At 45.1% G+C, this 21,998-nt stretch overlaps 1 protein-coding gene across 1 annotated transcript in view; it reads left to right on the top strand.

Annotated features, from left to right (window-relative positions):
- The window catches only part of EFTUD2 (elongation factor Tu GTP binding domain containing 2), a 36,879-nt gene extending 15,287 nt beyond the window's left edge, over positions 1-21,592 (top strand). Inside the window, exons 12-28 of the mRNA XM_053262847.1 lie at positions 3,557-3,620; positions 4,425-4,515; positions 6,669-6,804; positions 7,659-7,786; positions 9,321-9,514; positions 9,897-10,008; positions 11,104-11,244; positions 11,924-12,025; positions 12,755-12,837; positions 13,720-13,806; positions 14,916-15,042; positions 16,021-16,108; positions 16,897-17,015; positions 17,755-17,849; positions 19,122-19,275; positions 20,293-20,400; positions 20,735-21,592. Of these exons, the coding sequence (XP_053118822.1) occupies positions 3,557-3,620; positions 4,425-4,515; positions 6,669-6,804; positions 7,659-7,786; positions 9,321-9,514; positions 9,897-10,008; positions 11,104-11,244; positions 11,924-12,025; positions 12,755-12,837; positions 13,720-13,806; positions 14,916-15,042; positions 16,021-16,108; positions 16,897-17,015; positions 17,755-17,849; positions 19,122-19,275; positions 20,293-20,400; positions 20,735-20,830 (1,925 nt within the window). The 3' untranslated portion in view covers positions 20,831-21,592. The remainder of the gene's footprint in view (positions 1-3,556; positions 3,621-4,424; positions 4,516-6,668; positions 6,805-7,658; positions 7,787-9,320; positions 9,515-9,896; positions 10,009-11,103; positions 11,245-11,923; positions 12,026-12,754; positions 12,838-13,719; positions 13,807-14,915; positions 15,043-16,020; positions 16,109-16,896; positions 17,016-17,754; positions 17,850-19,121; positions 19,276-20,292; positions 20,401-20,734) is intronic.
- The last annotated feature ends 406 nt before the right edge of the window (positions 21,593-21,998 follow it).

Below are 21,998 nucleotides of genomic sequence, written 5' to 3' on the forward strand. Positions count from 1 at the left end.
TGTGTGTGTGTGTGTGTGTGTTAGCTATGTGTCTAAATAAGCTGGTTCCCGAAGGTCCATCACATTCCAGAAACCCAGCATTGAGAGACCCCCAGTGATGGAACATGGGTTATGCCTTGATTGGCAGTGGCTAGAGTCACAGGAGATAGGGATTGACTGCTTCCACAGTGATATAGCTATTCTCCCATATAAATAAATGATTGCAATTCACCCCTCTTTAGTCATGAGGGCTAGAACTTGTGATTGATTAAGTGCCGTCAAGTCGGTGTCGACTCTTAGCGACTACATAGATAGATTCTCTCCAGGATGATCTGTCTTCAACTTGGCCTTTAAGGTCTCAGTGGTGCATCCATTGCTGTCGTAATTGAATCTATCCACCTTGCTGCTGGTCGTCCTCTTCTTCTCTTTCCTTCAACTTTCCCCAGCATTATAGACTTCTCAAGGGAGCTGGGTCTTCGCATAATGTGTCTGAAGTATGATAGTTTGAGCCTGGTCATTTGCGCCTCAAGTGAAAATTCTGGATTGATTTGTTCTATGATCGATTTGTTGGTTTTCCTGGCTGTCCATGGTATCCTCAAAAGTCTTCTCCAGCACCAAAGTTCAAAAGCGTCAATGCTTTTTCTATCTTGCTTCTTCAAAGTCTGGCTTTTGTATCCATAGAGTGTCACGGGGAAAACCATTGTCCGAACTATTCTAATCTTTGTAGGTGTAGACACGTCACGGCATCTAAATATCCTTTCCAAGGCCTTCATTGCAACCCTACCAAGTGCTAGTCTGTGGCGTATTTCTTGACTGCTGGATCCTTTACTGTTGATGGTTGATCCTAAAAGGCAGAAGCGATCCACCACTTCAATGTCTTTTTTATCAATTCTGAGGCTGGTTGCTGTACCCGTTGTCATTAGTTTAGTCTTCTTTACAATTAATTGTAGTCCCATTTTTCACTGTGCTCCTTGACTTCCATTACTAGAGCTTGCAGATCATCCGCATTCTCAGCTATCAGAGTGGTGTCATCAGCGTAGCGCAGGTTATTGATGTTTCTTCCTCCAACTTTAAAACCACGCCCATCTTTTTCCAATCCAGCTTTTCTCAGTATATGTTCAGCATATAAATTGAATAAAGAGGGAGAAAGTATACAGCCTTGTCTTTCTCCTTTGCCAATCTGGAACCAGTCTGTTTCACCATGTTCTGTCTGGACTGTGGCTTCTGCCCTGTGTATAGGTTTCTCATGAGAAAAATGAGTTGTTCTGGGACGTCAAGAACTTGTAGAAATTAATTGCGGTTGAAGTCTGCTTTCAGGCACTCCACCTCGTTGTGAATGAGGTCTGGGGACAGGGGGCAGCTGTGCGTAGGGATGTCAAGAACTTGTAGAAATTAAAAAGAAAAAGCTGAGTACATTATCTGCTGTGGTGTGACTTGCATACAGCTTCTAAAGAAACAATACAGTTTAGTGGGGAAAGAGTTGAGAGACTGACCTTCTCTTCATGAGAGGGCTGTCCTCAGAGGTTGGAGGCTCAGCTGTTTCTGTGCTGAAGGTTATGAGGAAGGTCTTGCTTTTTTGTTGCTCAGATATCTTTTTAAAATAACTCTCTGCTGGCTGCCTTTTGGTTTGCTCCCTTTACGAGGCAATCTGTCCATTAAAAAAAAAAAAAGTAATAGTCCTTCAAAAATAGATTTCTGCATGCCAAAATGGACTGATTTCAGCCGTCTTTCCAAGCTGGGTGTCCTGAGTTCTCGTTATTTTTGAAGATCTCCACTTTTCCTACTCTTGACCTTGTTTCCTTCCTTGTCTCCACTTAGCCTCTTCCATATCAGGGAGCTAGCATAGCCCTAGTGGCTAAGAAAGTGAGGAGTGGACCAGTGAATTTCCCAGTTTAAATCTTACCTTTGCCATGAGCACACTAGGCGGCCTTAAGCAAGCCTCTATTCTCTCAGCTTGTGATGACAGGGGTGGGGATCTTGGCCTATCTTATGTGATTGTTGGAGGGCTTATTTGAAGTGCCTTTGCCGCTCTAAAGTGCAGTGTAAACACTGAAGGACCCACAGAGATTTACCACACCTTGACATGTTAGTCCCCATACCTGGAGCACCCTCTTCCTCTCCACTTTATCAAGCCATTTCCTGTCCTCCCAGAAACACTTTACTGAACCACCCTAGCCTCACTTCAGTCTGTTCCGGTATCCTTACCACATCTTCCATTATTCACATGTCAGTTGCATGCCTCCCCCAACATCCCAGACTTCTCTGAATAATGTTAAATTCAGTAGAAAAGCCCTGAGGGCTATGCCCATTCTGTGTAAGGTGCAGCGATGGGTGTTGGTTGATGCTTAAATTATACTAGCAAAATTCCAACGTTTGCAACAAGTGGGTGAATTGATACATGGGAAAAGAAAGGGAACAACCCACCCTGGAGGGAGGGAGGGCGAACATGTAGGTCCATTGGACCCCTCAGTGGAGGCTGCCTCCTCTAGTATTAGGGCCAGGAGAGAGAGGAACGGTCAGACAAGTTTTACACCAAAGGTGTCCCCACGTTCAGTGACTTCTTTTTCCTGTAGGAGAGACTGGCACCTAGGTCTGTGTGTCATAGCATCCAGTTCTGACAAATGCATACACACTTTTGCTGCAACCAGCTCTGTGCAGTACCTGCCATTTCCAGGAAGAGGCTTCCCAACATCCCAAGGACACTGGGGGGGGGAGGGTATAAAGGGGCAACTGGGAACTGTAGTTCTTCCCAGCACGTTTGGGAAAACACTGTCCCTGTGTGCCTTCCCAGTGTCCTTTGCAAGCATTCCGGGCATCCCTACTGTCTCTACTTCTGCTGACCGACACCCTCCCTCCCCTGGGCACTGGAAATGGCAGATACTGCATGGAGCTGACCACACTAGGAGTGTTCGCCTCCACATGGCTCCAGGGTAGTGGTACACACTTGTCAGAATTGGACGTTCCAGCATGCAGGCCTAATGGCAGCCATATTTTTTTTTGGTAATAGAAAGTAAAGATGTGTACTCAGGGGTCCAGCTGAAATAAGTATAAGGGTGGTTCCTATCTCCAGTGACCCCAGTGTTTTGGTGAGGGGACAGGGTTTGATCCTCTCCCAACAGTGTTGCTGACTGGAGCCTAGTTCCATTACACTATACTAAAGCATTCAATGGGGACCATTGGCAATTGAGCCCACTTCTTTTTGCATAAACCCATCTTTTATCTCGATAGTACCACCCTGGGTCCCATTTTATGTTCCCAGTCTCACTAGAGTGAGATTGCTAGAGAGATGATTGGGAACTGGCTATACACCGATAGCTGTTGCTGCAAATGTCTGTTCTCATTATGCTTCCAGTTAGCATTTTAGTTCATTAGTTCAGTTTGCAATGCTAGCAACTGGTTCTAGGTCTGGGTAGGCAAAGATCAAAGTGAATGGAGTTATGTAGCTGCAAGGCAAAGTGTAGTTGAAGATGAAACTCTCAGTCTGGTTTTTGGAACTTACTACCTGTCTTAAAACAAGCTGCATCAAAAGGACCAGCTACACAGCTAACACCCCTTTTTTACCTTCCATTTGTTACAGGAGACATCAATTACCAGGAGTTTGCCAAGCGGCTTTGGGGAGACATATACTTTAACCCTAAAACGTAAGGAATGATTTTGATTGTATATTTGTTTCTCATTGGCTGGCCCTTTCTGATGCAGCTTTATATAGAGCTATGTAAATTCAGTATCCTGTTACAGAAAGCATTACTGTATTGAGGATACCAAATTTCTGTTCTGAGATAAAAGATTGGAAATAGAGAGTTGATTTCTCTCCTTGAACTGTCTGTTTAGTATAAAAATGTTATACATATTAGTTACAGAGAACTCCCTCAAAACCATACACTTTATGATCATAGATCATGTTAGTACACCCCTTGCTCCAAGGCAGAAGCATTCTCACCCTCCAGCATAGCATATAGCACAGACATGCTTCTGAATGTTTAGATGGTGTAGAGAGCAGATATACTGCAGAAAGGTGTTTACTGAGGAAATGGTTGTGGATTTATGCTGTTGAGTGAGCCAGGTTGCATGCTACAGAAAAGGGGCTTCCAAACCTCAAATATGTGTGCATAAACCATCCACTGAGTCATCTCAAAGGGGGGGAAATCAGAAGATACAAAGTCACACTAATTGGGATCCAGTTCCAGTGGCTAGTCTGATCCTCCAAAAGATGATGAGGCTAAGGGGAAAAGGCACCTTTGCCAGTAATTATTCTCATTTATCCCAAGTTCCCAGTCTTCATAGTTAGAAATATGAAATGTGTGAGGTTTGTTTTTCAGATGCACTCTCTTGGTACCTGGTTAGAAAGTTTCTTAAGCACCAGATATGCCACTTGGAAAGGATTAATAGCTAGGCTTGGTGTACTGTCATTCAGATCCTGTTACACGTCACCTTGTGTTTTCTAGGAGAAAGTTCACCAAAAAAGCCCCGACCAGCAGTTCCCAGAGGAGCTTCGTGGAATTCATCCTTGAGCCTCTCTACAAAATCCTGGCTCAGGTACGTTCTTATCTCCCTCTGGTGTATGTATGCACAGCTGCTGTTTGCAAATGTTGGCAGGGTGAGCTGCTTTATAAGAAGTGGGGTTTGATCATTTCAAGGAGAGAGATGGGCAGAGGAGATTCAGTCCTCCCCTGCTGGTTTCTTTCTCTTCTCTTTGACTTTGCTTCATTCTCTGAGTAGCCTATGGAAAGAGGATTTAGATCAAAGCGTTGTGTATTCTGCAATTCCATAGCAGCACAGGAAAAGCACAAAATATGGCAGTGGGGGTGGAATTCAATTTCCTAAGAATCTCTGAATTTATTTATTTTATTCAGTTTCTATACCGCCCTTCCTGAAGTGGCTTAGGGTGGTTTACATTAAAATCAAAAATACAGAATACAAGTTATGTTTAAAGCAGATTAAACCTCATTAAAATTAAGGTTAAAACTGGATACTATTTAAAAGCGAGGCTGAAGAGCTGGGTCTTTAAGGCTCTCCTGAAAGCCTCCAAGGAGGATCGTCCTCTTATATCCACAGGGAGTACGTTCCACAACCTAGGGGTGGCAACTGAGAATGCCTGTTTCCGGGTTGCCACCAGATGAACTGGTGGCACCCGAAGACTAATCCTTCCTGATAATCTTAATGAGCAGTAGGGATCTTGTAGAGCAGGGTTTCTCAATGTGTGGGTCCCCAGATGTTATTGGACTTCAATTCCCATCATCCCCGGCCCCAGTGGCCTTTGGTTGGGAATTATGGGAGTTGAAGTCCAATTACATCTGGGGACCCACACGTTGAGAATCCCTGTTGTAGAGAAAGGTGCTCTCTCAGGTAACCTGGACCTAAGCCATTCAGGGCTTTATAGGTGATAACCAGCACTTTGTACTTTGCCCAGAAACACATCAGCAGCCAGTACAACTCTTTAAGAACACACGTAATGTGGGCTCTCCAGGATACCCCAGAGACCAATCTAGCTGCCGCATTATGGACTAACTGAAGTTTCCGAACTGCGCACAAAGGCAACCCTGCACACAGCAGTAGTCCAACATGCTTTTACCAGATGGTACACCACTGTGTTCTGGACATTTTCGTCAAGAAACAGGAAAAGTTGTCAAATCAATTGCAGCTGGTAAAAAGCACTCCTGGCCATAGCCTCACCCTGAGACACCAGGGTGAGACCTGGATCCAAGAGCACTCCCAAGCTATGAACCTGTTCTTTCTGGGGGAGTGTAACCCTGTCCAGAAGAGGAAGTTCTATCCTGTCTTGCAGATTACAACCCCCAACAATGAGCACCTCAGTCTTGCTTGGATTCAGTTTCAGTTTATTACCCCTCATCCGAGCCCATTACTGCCTGTAGGCAGGCATTTAAGGGGCTAATACCATTTCCTGATATCGATGGCAAGGAGAAATACAGCCAGTTTGAACAGGTTTGCATTGAACTGGGCTTGGTTCGATTGTGGACCAGCCACCTTTCCTGAGGGCCGTTCCAATTCGCAGTTGAACCGGAGGAACCAGCCTGGTTCACGGCGAACTGGTTTGTTTCAAACTGTTCGTGCTCACCCTTAAATCATAACACTGGTTCTTCCAAGGATCTTCTTCAGTAAACACATGTGGGAATAATCCTTTTAGCTCTGCTTCCTATAGTACAGGTTGTCATACTTGATTGTCAAATGCACCCTGGGAAAAGGGTGGGGATGAGCAAACCCAGCTCATGTTTACATGGTCAAACATTTAAGGAGGCAGGAGATCACTCTGCTTTAAAGAAGCGTCTGTTTGTTTTCCTGGTCCTTTCTCGCTGAACTCCTCTGTGTGAATCATATTGACACAATTATTTTATTAAAATACTTTATTCCTTTTCTTAAAACATGAAAACAAAGTGATTTACAGTGCACATTAAGGCATAGCAACAAAAACAATAATATTGATGTAACTGGAAAGCCATACACAGTTTAAAAATTAGTTCAGATCCTCCCTAACACTATAAAAACATAGATAAAGTGATTGGAGATTTATGAGAAGCTTCTAAAAAAAATTGGTAAGAGCAGGAAAGGCAATATAAGTGTGGAGAACTCTCTCTTTCTAATGTGTCCCACCACTATTGGAAAGGTTCTTGCCCAGGATCCAGATCATTTTTTGGAGCATTTGCCCATTTATCTCCTTCCCTTTTCCCTAGGTGGTTGGGGATGTAGACACCACCCTCCCTAGGACTCTGGATGAACTGGGGATCCACCTGACTAAAGAGGAGCTGAAACTCAACATTCGCCCTCTCCTGAGGCTCGTCTGCAAGAAATTTTTTGGGGAATTCACAGGTAAGCCTCCCTGTCCTTCTCTTTTGCTCATCTCCTTGCCAGACTGCTGGGCTTGAAGCAACTCAGCTGTAGGGTGGCTAAAGGCATGTACAGAAGAAGGTTACCTGTCACTGGAGGATTTTGCGAAATCTCTGTTCAGCATCAGTGTAGCTTAAATCGCGATTGTGCTGGCTGCCAATCTGTTTTTGAGTACAATGAGTGGGTAGTTACCTTTAAACCCCTAAGTGGTTTGTGACCTGGATACCCAAGGGACCCCCTCCTACCTCATGAACCTGCATGAACCTTGTGTTCCTCATCAGAGAGCCTTCTTCAAGATCCCTCAGCTTCTGAAGTTAGGTGTGTGGTGAAAAGGGGGAGGCACCCATTTGGGGGCCGATGGGATCTGTCCTGTCCTGCTGCTTTCTGTGACTTTTACACTGAAAATTTCATTGCGTTTGTTCTTGTGTCTTAATATGTGAGCTGCTCTGAGAGTTTTACACTGAGAGGCGGCATATACATATATGCCAGCCCAGTTCATTAGATAGTTGGGGAAAGCTTGGTAATAGCAGGCAAATGTCTTGAAAGACGAGATATCCGCCACTACCCAACTTGCTCCACAGTGCACAACTGTAGTGGGGTATTGGGTGTGTTCTACAGGGCGTGCTTCTGGCCACAGGTGACCCCAACAGGTCTGGCCAGCACCCTGTGTGAACAGAAGGTGCATCATTCCTAGAACAAATGCCAGTGTGCAGGGATTCATGCAAATCGATGTGTTCCTTGCATGCAGCAAGTTGGACACCAGTCCAGCCTTTCCACTCTTCTGCTCTAAAATCTTGTGATCTGAATTGCTGTCTCACCCGGCTTTGTTCTTCTAGGCTTTGTGGATATGTGTGTGCAGCACATCCCATCCCCAAAAGCAGGAGCAAAGACCAAGATTGAGCACACCTATACGGGCGGCGTGGACTCTGACCTGGGCGAGGCCATGAGTGAATGCGACCCTGATGTAAGGAATTTCTTTGTCTGTAAATGGATTAGGGTTCACAAGCCTGCCTCTTCACATATAAAGCTAGGTGGGGAGGTGCAAGTGAGGGTAGTGGAACGCTTCCCTGCCTTTCCACCCCCCCAGTGTCTGTTGCCCCAGGTACATTTCTTCCAGCCAGACATTCTTCTGGTTTTGGGGATCTGTCTTTCGCCGTGGCTCATAGGGCAAAGCCTAGGTGATGTGGGGAGTGAACTTCATTTGACAGTATGAAAGGGGCAGTTGGTAATAAATCAGAACACTGGTTTTCTTTGTAACAGTTGCATACAAGTTTACTATTCTGTTTGGGAGTTCTCTCCAACCCTGTAGATCACCAGAAAGAAGGCTGAGGTTGCATGGAGGGGCCTCGCCTGATCTATATGAGCAGCTCTCTGCTCAATGCCCACAGTCGCATGGCGTGGTTTAAGCAGCTTCATTAGCCCTATTCCCATGATCAGCACTCATACGACAAGTGTGCAGTGTACCCAGGTGTGGCTCTGTACACAGGCACAGCTGTCACATTATGTTGAACACAATACACTTCCTATCTGTAGCCTGCATTTGATAGGCCTGCATCCAAGTTCACTTTTAAAATGGACACCAGTACAGTCATTCACACAAAGTGTCAGAGAGCCACAGATATGTGGGCCAAACAACTTATGATGGCGGCAGCCTGACCCTTCGCATATAAAGCCAAGTGGGGAGGTGCAAGTGTGAGGGTAGCAGAACCCTTCCCTGCCTTTCCACCCTCAACGTCTGTTGCCCCAGGCACACTTCTCCCAACCAGACTTGCTTCTGGTATTGGAATCTGTCTATAGAGGAGAAAATAAGAATAAAGCATGGTCAGGTAAAATTCCGCTTCTGCTGGACTAGGACCGGGGAGACCCGAGGTCAAATCCCCATTCAGCCATGAAACTAGCTGGGTGACTCTGGGCCAGTCACTTCTCTCTCAGCCTAACCTACTTCACAGGGTTGTTGTGAAAGAGAAACTCAGGTATGTAGTACACCACTCTGGACTCCTTGGAGGAAGAGCGGGATATAAATGTTAAAAAAATAAATAAATTATGTGCCCCTTTCGATAAAATCAAATCCACCCCACCCTCCCTTGATAGATGAATGGACCACAAACGTGGCTGCCACTGTCCTGTCTAGTTTGTTTTGTATGTGTTGCCCTTGTCAAACAGTAGTTGCTAGGCTTCCTTGGAGAAGCAGTTGACAGGTACACCGGCCCAGAACACCGTAGGTTTGTAAGGTAACTGCACCCACAATTCCCTTTATGGAATTGGACCAAATGTTCGTTTAGTCTAGTGGTGCCAGCCTTGACATGCAGACTCAGACTTGTCTTAACCCTGCTACTTGGGATTCTAGGTCAGGAATCAAATCTCCCCAAAGCAGCTATCTTCCCTCCTGTATGACAGCAGCTGCTTTTACAGTGGTTTCCTTATGTCCAGACTGGTGATATACCAGACACATTTTTTTACACGGAGACTGACTTTTGCCAAACCTTTTGTTCGGAAAGGGCCCACTTATGTGTCACACCACGAAGATGTACAGCACGGATGACGGGGTCCAGTTCCATGCTTTTGGCAGGGTACTGAGCGGGACCATCCATGCAGGGCAGCCCGTCAAGGTCCTCGGAGAAAACTACACACTGGAAGATGAGGAGGACTCGCAGATCTGCACGGTGGGACGCCTCTGGATCTCAGTGGCCAGGTAGGCACGTCTGGAAAGGCTTCACTCAGCACTGCAGTTTGGAGTCTGCCTGTGTGGGGTTGCAAGCAAAGTGTGAAATCCAGCATATAGTCTGAGATCTCTGCTGTCGCTGAGAGTACCTGCAGAGTTAAGGGATGTGTGAGACTGAGTGCATGTTGAATGTCACTGATAAAGGAGTGTCCAACACAGTTTCTAGTTCCTTTGACCCTTTCCCTTGACACCTGCCTCTACAAGGCTCACCTATGCCTAATTTCCACATCCTACGTAGTTTCCCAGTATCCGATAACAGTTCAGAGAATCGGGATCTTGGTATAAGATTAAATGATATTGCAAAAAGCAGATGTTCCTGTTTTCTGTCTCTGAGAACATATTTCATTTTCAGGTACCACATCGAGGTCAACAGGGTCCCTGCTGGCAACTGGGTGCTCATCGAAGGAGTGGACCAGCCTATTGTGAAGACCGCCACTATTACTGAGCCCAGGGGCAATGAGGAGGTAGCGCTGCTAACCTCTTGTCTTGTTGGCAATGGCAGCCAATGTCAGACTAGCACTGTGCATGTCCTTGGAGGTAGATCGAGGAAGTGGACTGATATTCTGCTTCATCCCGCTATTCAGTCAATTTTGGGCTTAGTTAAGTGAAAAGTGCCTCTGGGCAAGCCAGGAGGTTGAGACACTGTATATAACCTGCTCTTCCAGGTTGCTGGAAGCTGTCTCACCCAGCTTCATGGATATGTGTGTGCAGCACATCCCAGAGGGAGTAGAGAGACAATGGGGACCACTTTCCTTAAGTTATTACCTTAGAACCAGTTGGTCTCATGGCTATCTTTTAAAAATGGAGGTGATAGGGAGGAGATCTCAAAACGTTTAGAATTCACAATACAAAAGGAAATGCATAAAACCTAGTCTGAACATCCCTGCATACCTATGTCATGGCAGGAGAAGTATAGTGTTGTGCTTAAATTTGAGGATCTAGGGACTGGGTCACTAATCCCCACACCATCATTAGAAGAGGAATAGAATTTCTCCGACTCCATCCTAAATTTATACATAGAAAAATGTAGTTAAAATAAATTATAGTATAGCTTTTGGAGCTGCCTTCTTGCCAAATAGATATGAAAAGGCACTGAGGGTACCCTCAGTCCAAATATATATGACCGATGTTTATATACTGCTTTTCAACAAAAGTTCGCAAAGTGGTTTACATAGATATAAATAAATAACACTCCCTGTCCGCCCACCCCCACATACAGACATGCAAATCCAAAGAGGATCAGTGAAGGTCCTCTGTCAAGGGGCATAAAATCCACCCAGGTCTTGACTGGAGGAAGAAAGTATGGTGCTACCTGCCTTTCTATCTTCCTTCCTCCCTGCAGCTGTTACTGCAACTATCTGCCGCCTTCCAGGTTCCCCATGCCCACCAGGAAGGGGGAATACCTCAGAGTTTGTGAACCACCTTCTTAGTATAAAACAGTAGTTCACAAGGTTGTTGTGAGGATAATCTACTGTAATCCCATGCCTGCCCTCCAGAGCTCCTTGGAGGAAAAATGGGCTGCAAGCGTGATTGATATTATATGCTCTGTTTGGCTTCAGGCTCAGATATTCCGTCCTTTGAAGTTCAACACCACGTCTGTCATCAAGATAGCCGTGGAGCCTGTTAATCCCTCTGAGCTCCCCAAGATGCTGGATGGCTTGCGGAAGGTCAACAAGAGCTATCCGTCTCTCACCACCAAGGTGTGCGTGATGGTTTGAGAGGGTCGGGATGGGGAAGCATCAGGAAGTGGGACCAGTTAACAAGAAGGGCAGCAGACTGTAACTTTCCTTGGACACATTGTGAGGTCTCAGATTTCACAACTGACCTGTCTGCTGTGCTGAAAGGTGGGAAATTGGGACATACTGCGTATGGATACAGTTAAGGTGGCAATTGCTGCAGGAAGCAGTAGTTCCCCTAGATGTGTCAGCATTGACCTTAAATGAACTGTGTTTGGCTTTTGTTTGCTCGTCTTTTTCTGTAAACAAATACTCTTTTAACAATGCATTTTATCAACTGTTGATTTGCCTTTTTTTGGCCAGTGCAAAACATGCCATTCCAGGCTGTGCTCTTCCAGGGCTTAGCTTCTCCCACACTAGGACATGGTGGATGTGATCTTTTTAAGATAGAGGCCAAGGTCCATCTATACCAGCATTCTGTTTTGAGCAGCAGCCAACTAGATGCCTTGCAACACTCAGATAGGGCATGGAGGTGATGGCTGTTTTTCCCAGCATCTAGTGTTCAGTTATATTGTCTCTGACTGGGGAGGTTCAATTTAGCTGTTGAACCTCCATATTCCATTATAAATTCCTGTTGCTGCTACAACCCGGGCAAATTTCACAATGGCATCTGTTTAAGTTTAACCTGTGCTTGTGCCTTCAGGTGGAAGAATCTGGGGAACACGTGATCTTGGGCACTGGTGAGCTCTATCTTGACTGTGTCATGCACGACCTACGGAAAATGTACTCTGAGATTGACATAAAGGTACTAAAGAAATTGGCCTTCTAGCCCTTCCTTTGCTGCTAACCAGGGGCGTAACTATAATAGGGCAAGGGGAGACAGTTGTCTGGCCCCCCCCAGAGGCAAGTCACATGACTGACCCCCCCCCCCCCGCCCAGCCACGCACCCACACGGGCTTCCTTCAGTTATATTCATCCTCCGAGATTGATGTGAGTGTTAAGACCTGGAGCTACCAGAACAGCATTTCTTTCTCTAGTACCATTAAATGACTTGCATCATCCACATTTACAAAACCTTTTAAAAAATAATTTAGGATGATGTTCTATTGTGGCACATAGGTTTTATATATGTGGTACATAGGTGTGTATGTGTGTGTATGTGTATATACATACATACATACACACACTATGCTCTTTGTTTACAAATTTACTATGCTTTTTGTTACCACTATTCAGCCTCATTTAAGATTTCTTTACTTCATGAGCTGAGCTTCGTGGGGGGGGGGGGGGGTTAAAAATCTTGTCTCTGGGCCCTCTCCAACCTTGCTACGCCCCTGCTGCTAACGTGGCAAGGCCATTATCTAGCCAAAGCATTCAACCCCCTTCCTGTTTACTCATCTGAGTTGCACAAGAAAAATTGGGTTGTTGGTCTATGAAGTGCTCTCTGCTTTCTGGGGATTCTCTCATCTGCAAACAATATTGTGTTCTTTTTTAAAAAAAAGCTCTGCCCATTCCTCTGTCTGTTTTTTCAAAGGTGGCTGATCCTGTTGTCACTTTCTGCGAGACAGTTGTGGAAACCTCTTCCCTGAAGTGTTTTGCTGAGACACCCAATAAGAAGTAAGAACTCTGCTCAGAATTTCAAATGCGAGCCAGGAATATGATGCTATTGCAGAGATTTCAAACACTATTTTGCATTGGATTAGCACAAGCACTCTATGTAAGAGGAAAAGAGTCTGGAGGCTAGCCCTCAGCTGCTGTAGCCCATCCAGTGCTGTGTTTAAAAGCTTGCAGGCAAACAGGAGAGACTTTTGGTCTAGTGCATGCAGTGTGATATGGAAGCCACTTCTCAGAATTTCATCCTTCTGTATGGCAGTTGTCATCCTACAGCGAGCTGTTCGTGCTTTCCCCAAGCTCGCCCCAAGGGTCAGCATATTTTTCTCCATACCACTACAAGTTTTCTCCCCAGAGGCAAATAAATAAATAAATTTATATAAATAAATACAGTTTACAAGGGAGACGAAACTAGTCATGCAGTCCTTGTTTTTTGTCCACAGGCCCCTCTTGCTCACAGTTGCTATTCTGAATTAATTGGTTCCTTCTGCTCTATTTTATTGTTTTAACAATAAAATAAAAATATAAGCCTCAGAAGCAGGAGACACAGTATGATGTGATGAAAACTGTTGAGTCGAACCTTCTTGGAAGATAAAGCCTATATTTTCTTGTAGCAAACCTAATTTATAATGAAGGATATGTTGACACTCAGTGTGTCCCAAGTAGAAGAGGAGCAACAATTGTTCACCTTGGCCATCAAGTATAGGAGTGATTTCAAACTAGCAGAGAGCTCACATTCCTAATTTTGACCTGCTTAAATTGAATAGCTGTTCCTCCACGGAACAAGCTTCAGAATGAGGTTGCAGAATTGGCTTTTGTTCTGGAAAATGTCCTTTCATCTCTTTGCCTTTCCTTTCCTCCTAAGCTGGCATTTATCATTCTGTTCAGGAACAAGATCACAATGATTGCTGAGCCTCTGGAAAAGGGTCTGGCTGAGGACATTGAGAACGAAGTGGTGCAGATAACATGGAACAGGTATGGACAGTTTGGGGGAGCACAAGACAAGCATCTTGCCACCCAGCCTGTCATCACGGGACACTTCTGCCCCTTGACCTGTGGCCTCGGGCCTCCCACTGTTCCTCTGCTTTTGCTGCTCCTTGTCTCCAGCTCCACAGTTCCATCCACCATGTGTGCAGAGGTAGACAACTTTTTTTTAAAAATGCCACATGTTTTGAATCACTCTAGTTTGTATCGATTAGGATGCCATCACACTTGCTTAATTAAGTACAGCAGCCATGTTTGGAACCTACGTGCTTGTGTACAAAACTAAGGAAACCAGGCCTGTGGAGTTGGCAGCTTCTAGGAGAGCAGAGGGAGGAGCAGAGGCTAGGCAGTGAAGATGAGAGGTGAATGGAGGGTGTGACTAATACCTGTTCACTAGTAAAATGACATAAGTTGATGACATAACTTTCCCAAAGTTGATGATGGAAGGAAAGAAAGGTCTGGGGGCTGTTACAGCAAAGGGAATTCTTGATGTATATTAGAAAACAATAGGACTATCTCCCAGTTGAAGAAATCTTAGTTAATCTGTCACATGGATTTTACTTGATTAAATATCTGTTTGCACACAAATAGAACAGTCATTCTGAACCAAAAGAGTCTGCTTTTTTTGTCTTTAATTGATGCATGCTTATGTCGGCAGCAAGCATCGTTTTAGAAGAGGCATTCTCACCTGCATGAGCAAAACGAGGCAATGCCTCTTTTAAGATGGTGCCCACCTCCTGCAGTTCTTGTAATAAAATGTTTAACAATGATTTTATCACAAAATCACTAAAAATGATTTAACATTTAAAAAAACAAACCTGCTGCTCAGTTAAAGGATTTGAATAGATTAATCTGTTTAATCAACTGAGCATTGTAGTCATAAAAAACATTTCCTTGCTTTTAGAAATGTGGGAGCAATAGAGTGAAGTTGCCAAGGAAAGCAATGCAGTCTTCCCTAAGAATTGTTTAAGCTGAGAATGGATAAGCATCTGTTGGAGATGGGTTAAGCTAGAATTCAGGATTCGGCAGGAAAGCTGGACTGGCTGACCCTCAAACTCCCTCCTGTTCTGCTCTTGTACTTTTTTCATGTTTCCCATTAGGAAAAAGTTGGGTGAGTTTTTCCAGACCAAGTATGACTGGGATTTGCTGGCTGCCCGTTCCATCTGGGCCTTTGGGCCAGATGCTACTGGACCAAACATCTTGGTAGATGACACCCTACCCTCAGAGGTAAGGACCCAGTGTGATCAGGGCAGGAGGGGGTGGGGTTAGTTTTGAGCCTGTATTTATCAAAGGCCTCTTATCCAGGACTGTTTCATTCTTGGGTCCAAGTGCCAGAGGTTCTGCATCTAGAAAAGTCTAATCCTGACCTAGAAACTGATTGAAACCAAGGAGGATGCCAAGGAAAGAACCAAGCTCTCTGCATGGAGTAAAGAATTTATATTAATTGTGAATAAACTAAATTTCCCTGATGGTACAATGCCCAATTATGGCAGCCCTGTTTCTCAACATGCAGTCCAAGGGTTTGCATTGACCTCACTGAGCCTGTGCCCCACATCTTCCCATTGTTCTTCCATCCATAAGAACAGCCTTGCTGGATCAGGCTCAAGGCCCATCCAGTCCAGGCTCCTGTTTCACACAGTGGCCCACCAGATGCCTCTGAGAAGCCCACAGGCAAGAGGTGAGGGCATGCTCTCTCTCCTCCTGTTGCTCCCCTACAACTGGTATTTAGAGGCATCTTACCTCTGAGGCTGGAGGTGGCCTATAGACTTCATACTAGCAGCCATTGATAGACCTGTTCTCATGCATTTGTCTAAGCCCCTTTTAAAGCCATCCAAGCTAGTGTCCATCACCATACCCTGTAGCAGAGAATCCCAGAGATTAATTATACGCTGGGTGGAAAAAGTACTTCCTTTTGTCTGTCCTAAATTTCCCAGCCTTCAGTTTCATGGGATGATCCTTGGGTCTAGTGTTGTGAGAGAAGTAGAAAATGTTCTCTCTGACCACTCTGTCTATCCCAATCTGAATAGTACAATTTGAGATCCAACTGTGATATTCTGCCTTCTAGTCCTGGCCTTTATCTTTCCTGAAAAGTGTCAGGAAATGTATGAGACACCTGAACAGCGGGAGTTCTTGTGCCACATATTCCAGTCTGCACATGCAGGCTAACTTCTCCCTGTTGCTGCATTATGTGTTTCTTCTTTACAGGTCGACAAGACCCTGTTGGGCTCTGTGAAGGACAGCATCGTGCAGGGCTTCCAGTGGGGAACTAGGGAAGGGCCCCTCTGCGATGAATGTACGTAAAAGACCAAGAAAGATTAATCCTCTCTTAGGCATTTTCAAACCCCTCCTATCCCAGGCACATTTCCTGTATAAGCTGACATTGTATCACACCTTAATTTGTCTGAATGAAATGACAGCCATTCCAGCCACAGCCCTTTCGTTTGTTCCCACATTACTGGATTTCTCTAGGGAATCGTGAACTTTGCTCAGCATAGAGGACAATTCTGGTACTGTGTATATTACTTCTTTTTTCCTTGGATGAGGATGAATCAGAAGTCCCTGATGTTTCCAGAAATTGTTGACTATTCCAGTTTGCATCACTGATTTTTCCATTACGAGTCTTAAACCTATGATTTCCCACTACCATTCTTAAACATGTAAATAAAGCAGAGTCCGGTCAGGAGTTACTAACCAATAGCTAATTGTGTAAAATAGGCCCTTTCATTGTCATTTATCATAAGAGAGCAATTCCATAGTTTGCTTCAGCTTATTTAAATCAAAGCCAGAGTGAGTTAAAATTAAGGGGGTTAATAATTAGTGGGTCCTTGACCCTTCTATTGGACTTCAACATAAGGGATGGTGTAAACTACAGAGAGTTCACTTCTGAAGAATTCGGGATGCAAGTAAGCTGCAAATGACTCAAGAGCAAGGAAAAGATGTGTGATTAAATTCTCCTAGGATTCTCTGCCCATGAAAAGTGTTGGCTTTGTAGGCCATCCTGAATCAATAACCTCAGTGTTCTTGGTTGTATGAACAAGCCATATGTGTCTCTATCTGCATTTTTGTTGCCTTTTACCCCAGTGATTCGCAATGTAAAGTTCAAGATCCTGGATGCTGTGATTGCGCAGGAGCCATTGCATCGGGGAGGTGGACAGATCATTCCAACAGCCAGGCGGGTGGTGTATTCTGCTTTTCTCATGGTAAAGACTGCTCTGTATCACTATCATGACACCAGTGCTCAGCAGCTCTAAGGCAGTGTTTCTTAACCGGGGGGCAGTGGGGCGGGCACAGATCTATGGTTGAGTACTAGCAGCCGTGGAAGGGGCACATCACTACCAGTATGTTTGCTTATATGTTTCAACAGGGATAAAGAAATGTTGGCTCAGTTTATCAGCCAGACAAAATATTTTACTTGTCAAGCTGTGTTGGTATATTGCTCGTCAGGACTTTTTTCACTCATCAGACATCATTTTTCACTCGTCACAGACTAGTAAGGTTTCTACAGCCCTGTGTTTCACTTAGCATCTGGAAATGCTTCTGTGGGTGAGCTTGTCTGTGTCGCTCTTTTATCATTCTTCATCACACAGAGCCCCCAGAACTGGCACAGAGGCACGTGCCCCTATCAGAGTGGAGATTCACTAGTGATGCATGTCACGGCAGCAACAGAGACAAGTCTGCATAAACATACCACACAAACCAGCTCTAATTATGCAGAGGGTTCATCATATCTAATTAATCTATAGTGGAAAGGGTAACATCTGGCTGGGATACCAGGGCGTGCTACAATCTGGTTCAGGGACTGGGGATTTCTCTGGAGCAAAGAAAAGGGGAGAAGTGAAGGGGGGAATTCATTTGGGGCAGAGAAGTGAGAACTTGAAGCTGATGTGGAGCATGATATGAACATTAACCTCGGGGTGAACCCTTCTTTGCTTCCCTCAGGCCACACCACGGTTAATGGAGCCATATTACTTTGTGGAGGTCCAGGCCCCTGCTGACTGCGTATCGGCAGTATACACGGTCCTGGCCAGGCGTAGGTGAGTGGCAGCCATCTTGGTTAATCTTTCATTAAGTTTAGAAGTGATCCCATTTCGGATGTTCATGCAGGCCTGTTGTCTGAAACCTGTTGACACCTGATTGTAGATAAAATATATGGTCCAAAAGAGAGAGGCAGCTTGAATCCCTTTACCAAAAGAAAAAGGAAAGTGTGCCCTTTCTTGTCAACATAAGGAGCAGGTGACAACTACCTCTTTTAGCTCTACCTCCTTTAGAATTTCCCATCACAGCCACTCAACTTTACTGAAAAGAGAATGGAGAAATCTCAAGGGCAACAGAGAACATGCATCCCTTGCCTTCCTCTCCCCTTCTGCCAACTGCCTTTACTTTTGCCCATCGGCTTCCCCCACTAGCATATGATGATGGCCATGAGGGCAGATTGTTTATAAGAAAGTCATCTGCCAAGTCAAGGGCTTGCTGCCCCAACAGTATTGCCATATTCTCACTTTGCTCAAAGCACGAAGAGTGTCTGAAGTGGCACAAGACAATTCTTGGTCTGCCTGTCCTGCCCTTTCTTCCTGGTTATCCATGACCCCCACAATCCTGTTGGATTGTACCAGAGGAGTGGAGGCAGGAAGGGGCTGCTGTTTCTGACAACAGCCAGGCATCTTCTGTAATATGTCATCCCTGCCTCTGCCAGGTGCTGGGGACAAACAGAATGGTTGTGACCATCTTCCTCACAGGTTTCCCAGTGACATCTTGGCTGACTGGAGTTGGAGTGTTTGGACTCCACAGAGGCAAATGTTTTACATTGGCTGCATTCACATAATCGCAGTGATCTTGCTTAAAGATTTAACCTGGATTGTTGAGCCCCACAGAGCTGATTGTGAGAACCCAGAATTTCCAGGCAATCCTGATTAAACCACGTTGAACCAAGATGGATAACCAGGATCCAAACTATTAAATGCAGTTTAACCACAATTGCATGGAAATTCTGGGTTCTCACAATCAGCTCCACATGGCTTGGCAATCCTGGTTAACTCTTTAACCAGGATTGCTGTGATTGTGTGAATGCAGCTTTCCTTGTTTTCCTTCCCAGAAACTCCAAACATCCCACTTTTTCTGTTCTTTTCGCCACGTCATAACTGTAGTTGTGTTTGTCCCCAGTTCATCCTTGCCTATCTAATAAGCTCCTGCCATCATAATTTCTGACATGCCAGGGCAAACGCAAGTGTTCTCCTGAACTGACATGGGTAGAAGATATTTTGGCAAGCAGACATGGAGGAAATGACTCATCTTTTGTTCTTTTTCAGAGGGCACGTGACTCAGGATGCACCAATCCCAGGCTCCCCTCTGTACACCATCAAAGCTTTCATCCCAGCTATTGATTCTTTTGGGTTTGAGACAGACCTCAGGACACACACCCAGGGACAAGCATTCTCACTCTCAGTGTTCCACCACTGGCAAGTAAGTGTCTGGAAATGTTTGTCAGCAGGTAGTGGAGAAAAGAGGCCAGTGCTCCAGATGTCTCAAGAGTGCTTCAGATTCCCAGCCTGCCTTATTTCATTACTCAAAATCAGGCTCTTCCTGTCCTAACAAAAGGATGTGCAACTGATTTGTATGCTAGATGCAGCTTGATATTCGGTAATAATCTGCATTTTACCTCATATTCTTTGATGGAAAATCAGATTCTGTTTTCAAATGATGCAAGATGAGCAAATTAGCACTCTTTTTGGGGGGGCGGGGTGCAGAAATATGTTCCACTTTTGCTAGCCATGGGTAAAAGAACTATGCAATAACAGTGAAGCCCTTTTCTCCCTGACTGTTGAAAGTCGTGCTAAGCCTGCCTTGCCCCCTTTTCTTCTGATGCCACCAGTCCTATTCAGAAATGTGTCTTCCTCTGCCGCTGCATACAGTAAATGTGGGGTTCCGAATCTCAAGGAGGAACCCTCTCTGTGCCCAGCACTGCCTTTTTCAGTGCAAATGCCTGGGGGTGTGGTCAGAGTGGCTAGATGGCGCACTCCCGTTTCCTTCTCACATGTTTTATGATATGCAAGGTGGCAAATCGCTTCTGGACAGGGCTCTTGTGGTTATGGGAGCCCTGGACGCAGCAATGGGAGATCTTTAATAACCCAGGCAAAAGACGTTTTCGCAGCCCTGTCTCATTGGAGCCCCTCTTGGCAAGCACTTCTACTCCCTTCCTCTTTCCCATATCTCCATGATCCATGTAAACTTTGGACTGATCACTACATCACCATACTGTGGTATTCCATGCTTCCGTCCAGGTCTATAATTCTATGATAGCTTGGTGATGCTCTGAAAAGCTTCCAGGGTTTCCACTTAACCTGTACTCTGTCTCCAGTAGTGATCAGTTTACCCTTGGCATCCCCTTCATCTCCCTTCTTGATTCCTTAGTGTGCCTACACTGGTTCACAAATCCAAGGGACCTAAGACTCTCTGACTCTGTATTTTCCTAAATTGCAGATTGTGCCAGGTGACCCTTTGGACAAGAGTATTGTGATCCGCCCTCTTGAGCCCCAGCCAGCCCCTCACCTGGCCAGAGAATTTATGATCAAGACCAGGCGCAGGAAGGTAAGGCTTAGGTGGGAGGCCAGTTCGTCTCCTGGGGATGGGGAAATTGCAATGACAGTGCATCTACTTAGCATGCAGAAGGCCCCAGTTCAATCCCTGGCAGTTCCAGGTAGGGCTGAGAAAAATTCCTGCGTGAAGCCCTGGAGAGCTGCTGCCAGTCAGAGCAGACAGTCCTGAGCTAGATAGACAAATGGTCTGACTCAGTAGGCAGCATCTCAGGGTTCCTATGCATCTCCTATCCTACAATGGTTGCTTCTTACTCTTCAGATTCCAGGCACACACACTCACCCTTGCCTCAAGCCTAATGCTTGCCATCTCACTATTTCTCCTTCAGGGTCTAAGTGAGGACGTGAGCATCAGCAAGTTCTTCGATGACCCTATGTTGCTGGAGCTGGCCAAACAGGATGTTGTGCTGAACTACCCCATGTGATTGTGCTCATTCAGATTTCCTGGACTGCAGCGTTTTCCCAAGACATTATTCACCATTGTCCTCCTTTCTCACCGAATTCCTCCAAATGAAGCGTTGCTGCATATCTATCACTCTTGCAGCTCTCCTGTAGTCCAGGCAGCTTTTTGCCATAACAATTTTGTGTGGTAAGGACAGAGCAAACTGCTGTGTTGTTTCTTTCTGCCTCGTTCAGGCCAGGCTGCACATTGTCAAGCATATTTTGAACCACCCAAGAACTTGCCTCTGGGAGTCAGATTCAGTCTGTCAAGGGATTGTGTCCTCTTAGCAGGGTCCATGAAGCTGTTTTTGAAAATAAAAGCAGCTTTTTAAAAACAATAATAATAATAATCTTTTATTCGTGGATCCATCCATCCTTTTCCAAAACAGTATTGGCAGGGCTGTGGAAAGGTTCTTAGTAAGTTGAATCTTTCCCATTCCATCTAAATTTTAGCTTCATCCTAAAAGAAAGGAATGTTAGGTGAGGTAGTGATTCCTTGCTGCCAGAGCCCAGTGGCTCCTACTTGGAAGATGAAGGGGAAGAAGAACCTACTCCAAATATGTAGCTTCTACAAGAGAGCACATGCCATACCCCACTATAGGGTTCAGTTGGGGCCTGTGTGTGCCCCACTCTCCTCTCTTGTGCAGTTGCCGGTATTCTGAAGCTTGACAAATGCATCTGGCTGGGCTTTTTGTGAGGGAGCAGAGAGGGGTGTAAAGACAATAAATATTTTTACATCTATAAAACTGTGTAATTCTTGGCTCCGATCCTGTGTTTAGACAGTAAGGAAAAGAAATATACCAACTCAACATGTGTTGACTGCTCTTTGTCAAATGTCTGTGCATCTGATTGCAACGTGCTTCCCACTCCTAACCCCACAAAATACTTAAGACTAGAAATCCCACAAGCACATTTGAAAGTGTTGGCCCTATTCTTGAGTTTTTCCAGGAATTTCTCCTGCATCAGAAGAGGTTGAGTAAAGACCAAAGCTTAATCTATGACCAGCAGAACCTCCATTCCTCCTCTTCCCTCTATACACACACACACACACACACACACACACACACACACACACACACACACACACACTTTTGTACAAGTATGTCCCAGTGGTTTCTCACTTAATATATGAAGCTGCCTTATACCAAATCA

This window comes from Hemicordylus capensis, chromosome 6 (assembly GCF_027244095.1).
Source record: "Hemicordylus capensis ecotype Gifberg chromosome 6, rHemCap1.1.pri, whole genome shotgun sequence".
Taxonomy (NCBI): domain Eukaryota; kingdom Metazoa; phylum Chordata; class Lepidosauria; order Squamata; family Cordylidae; genus Hemicordylus; species Hemicordylus capensis.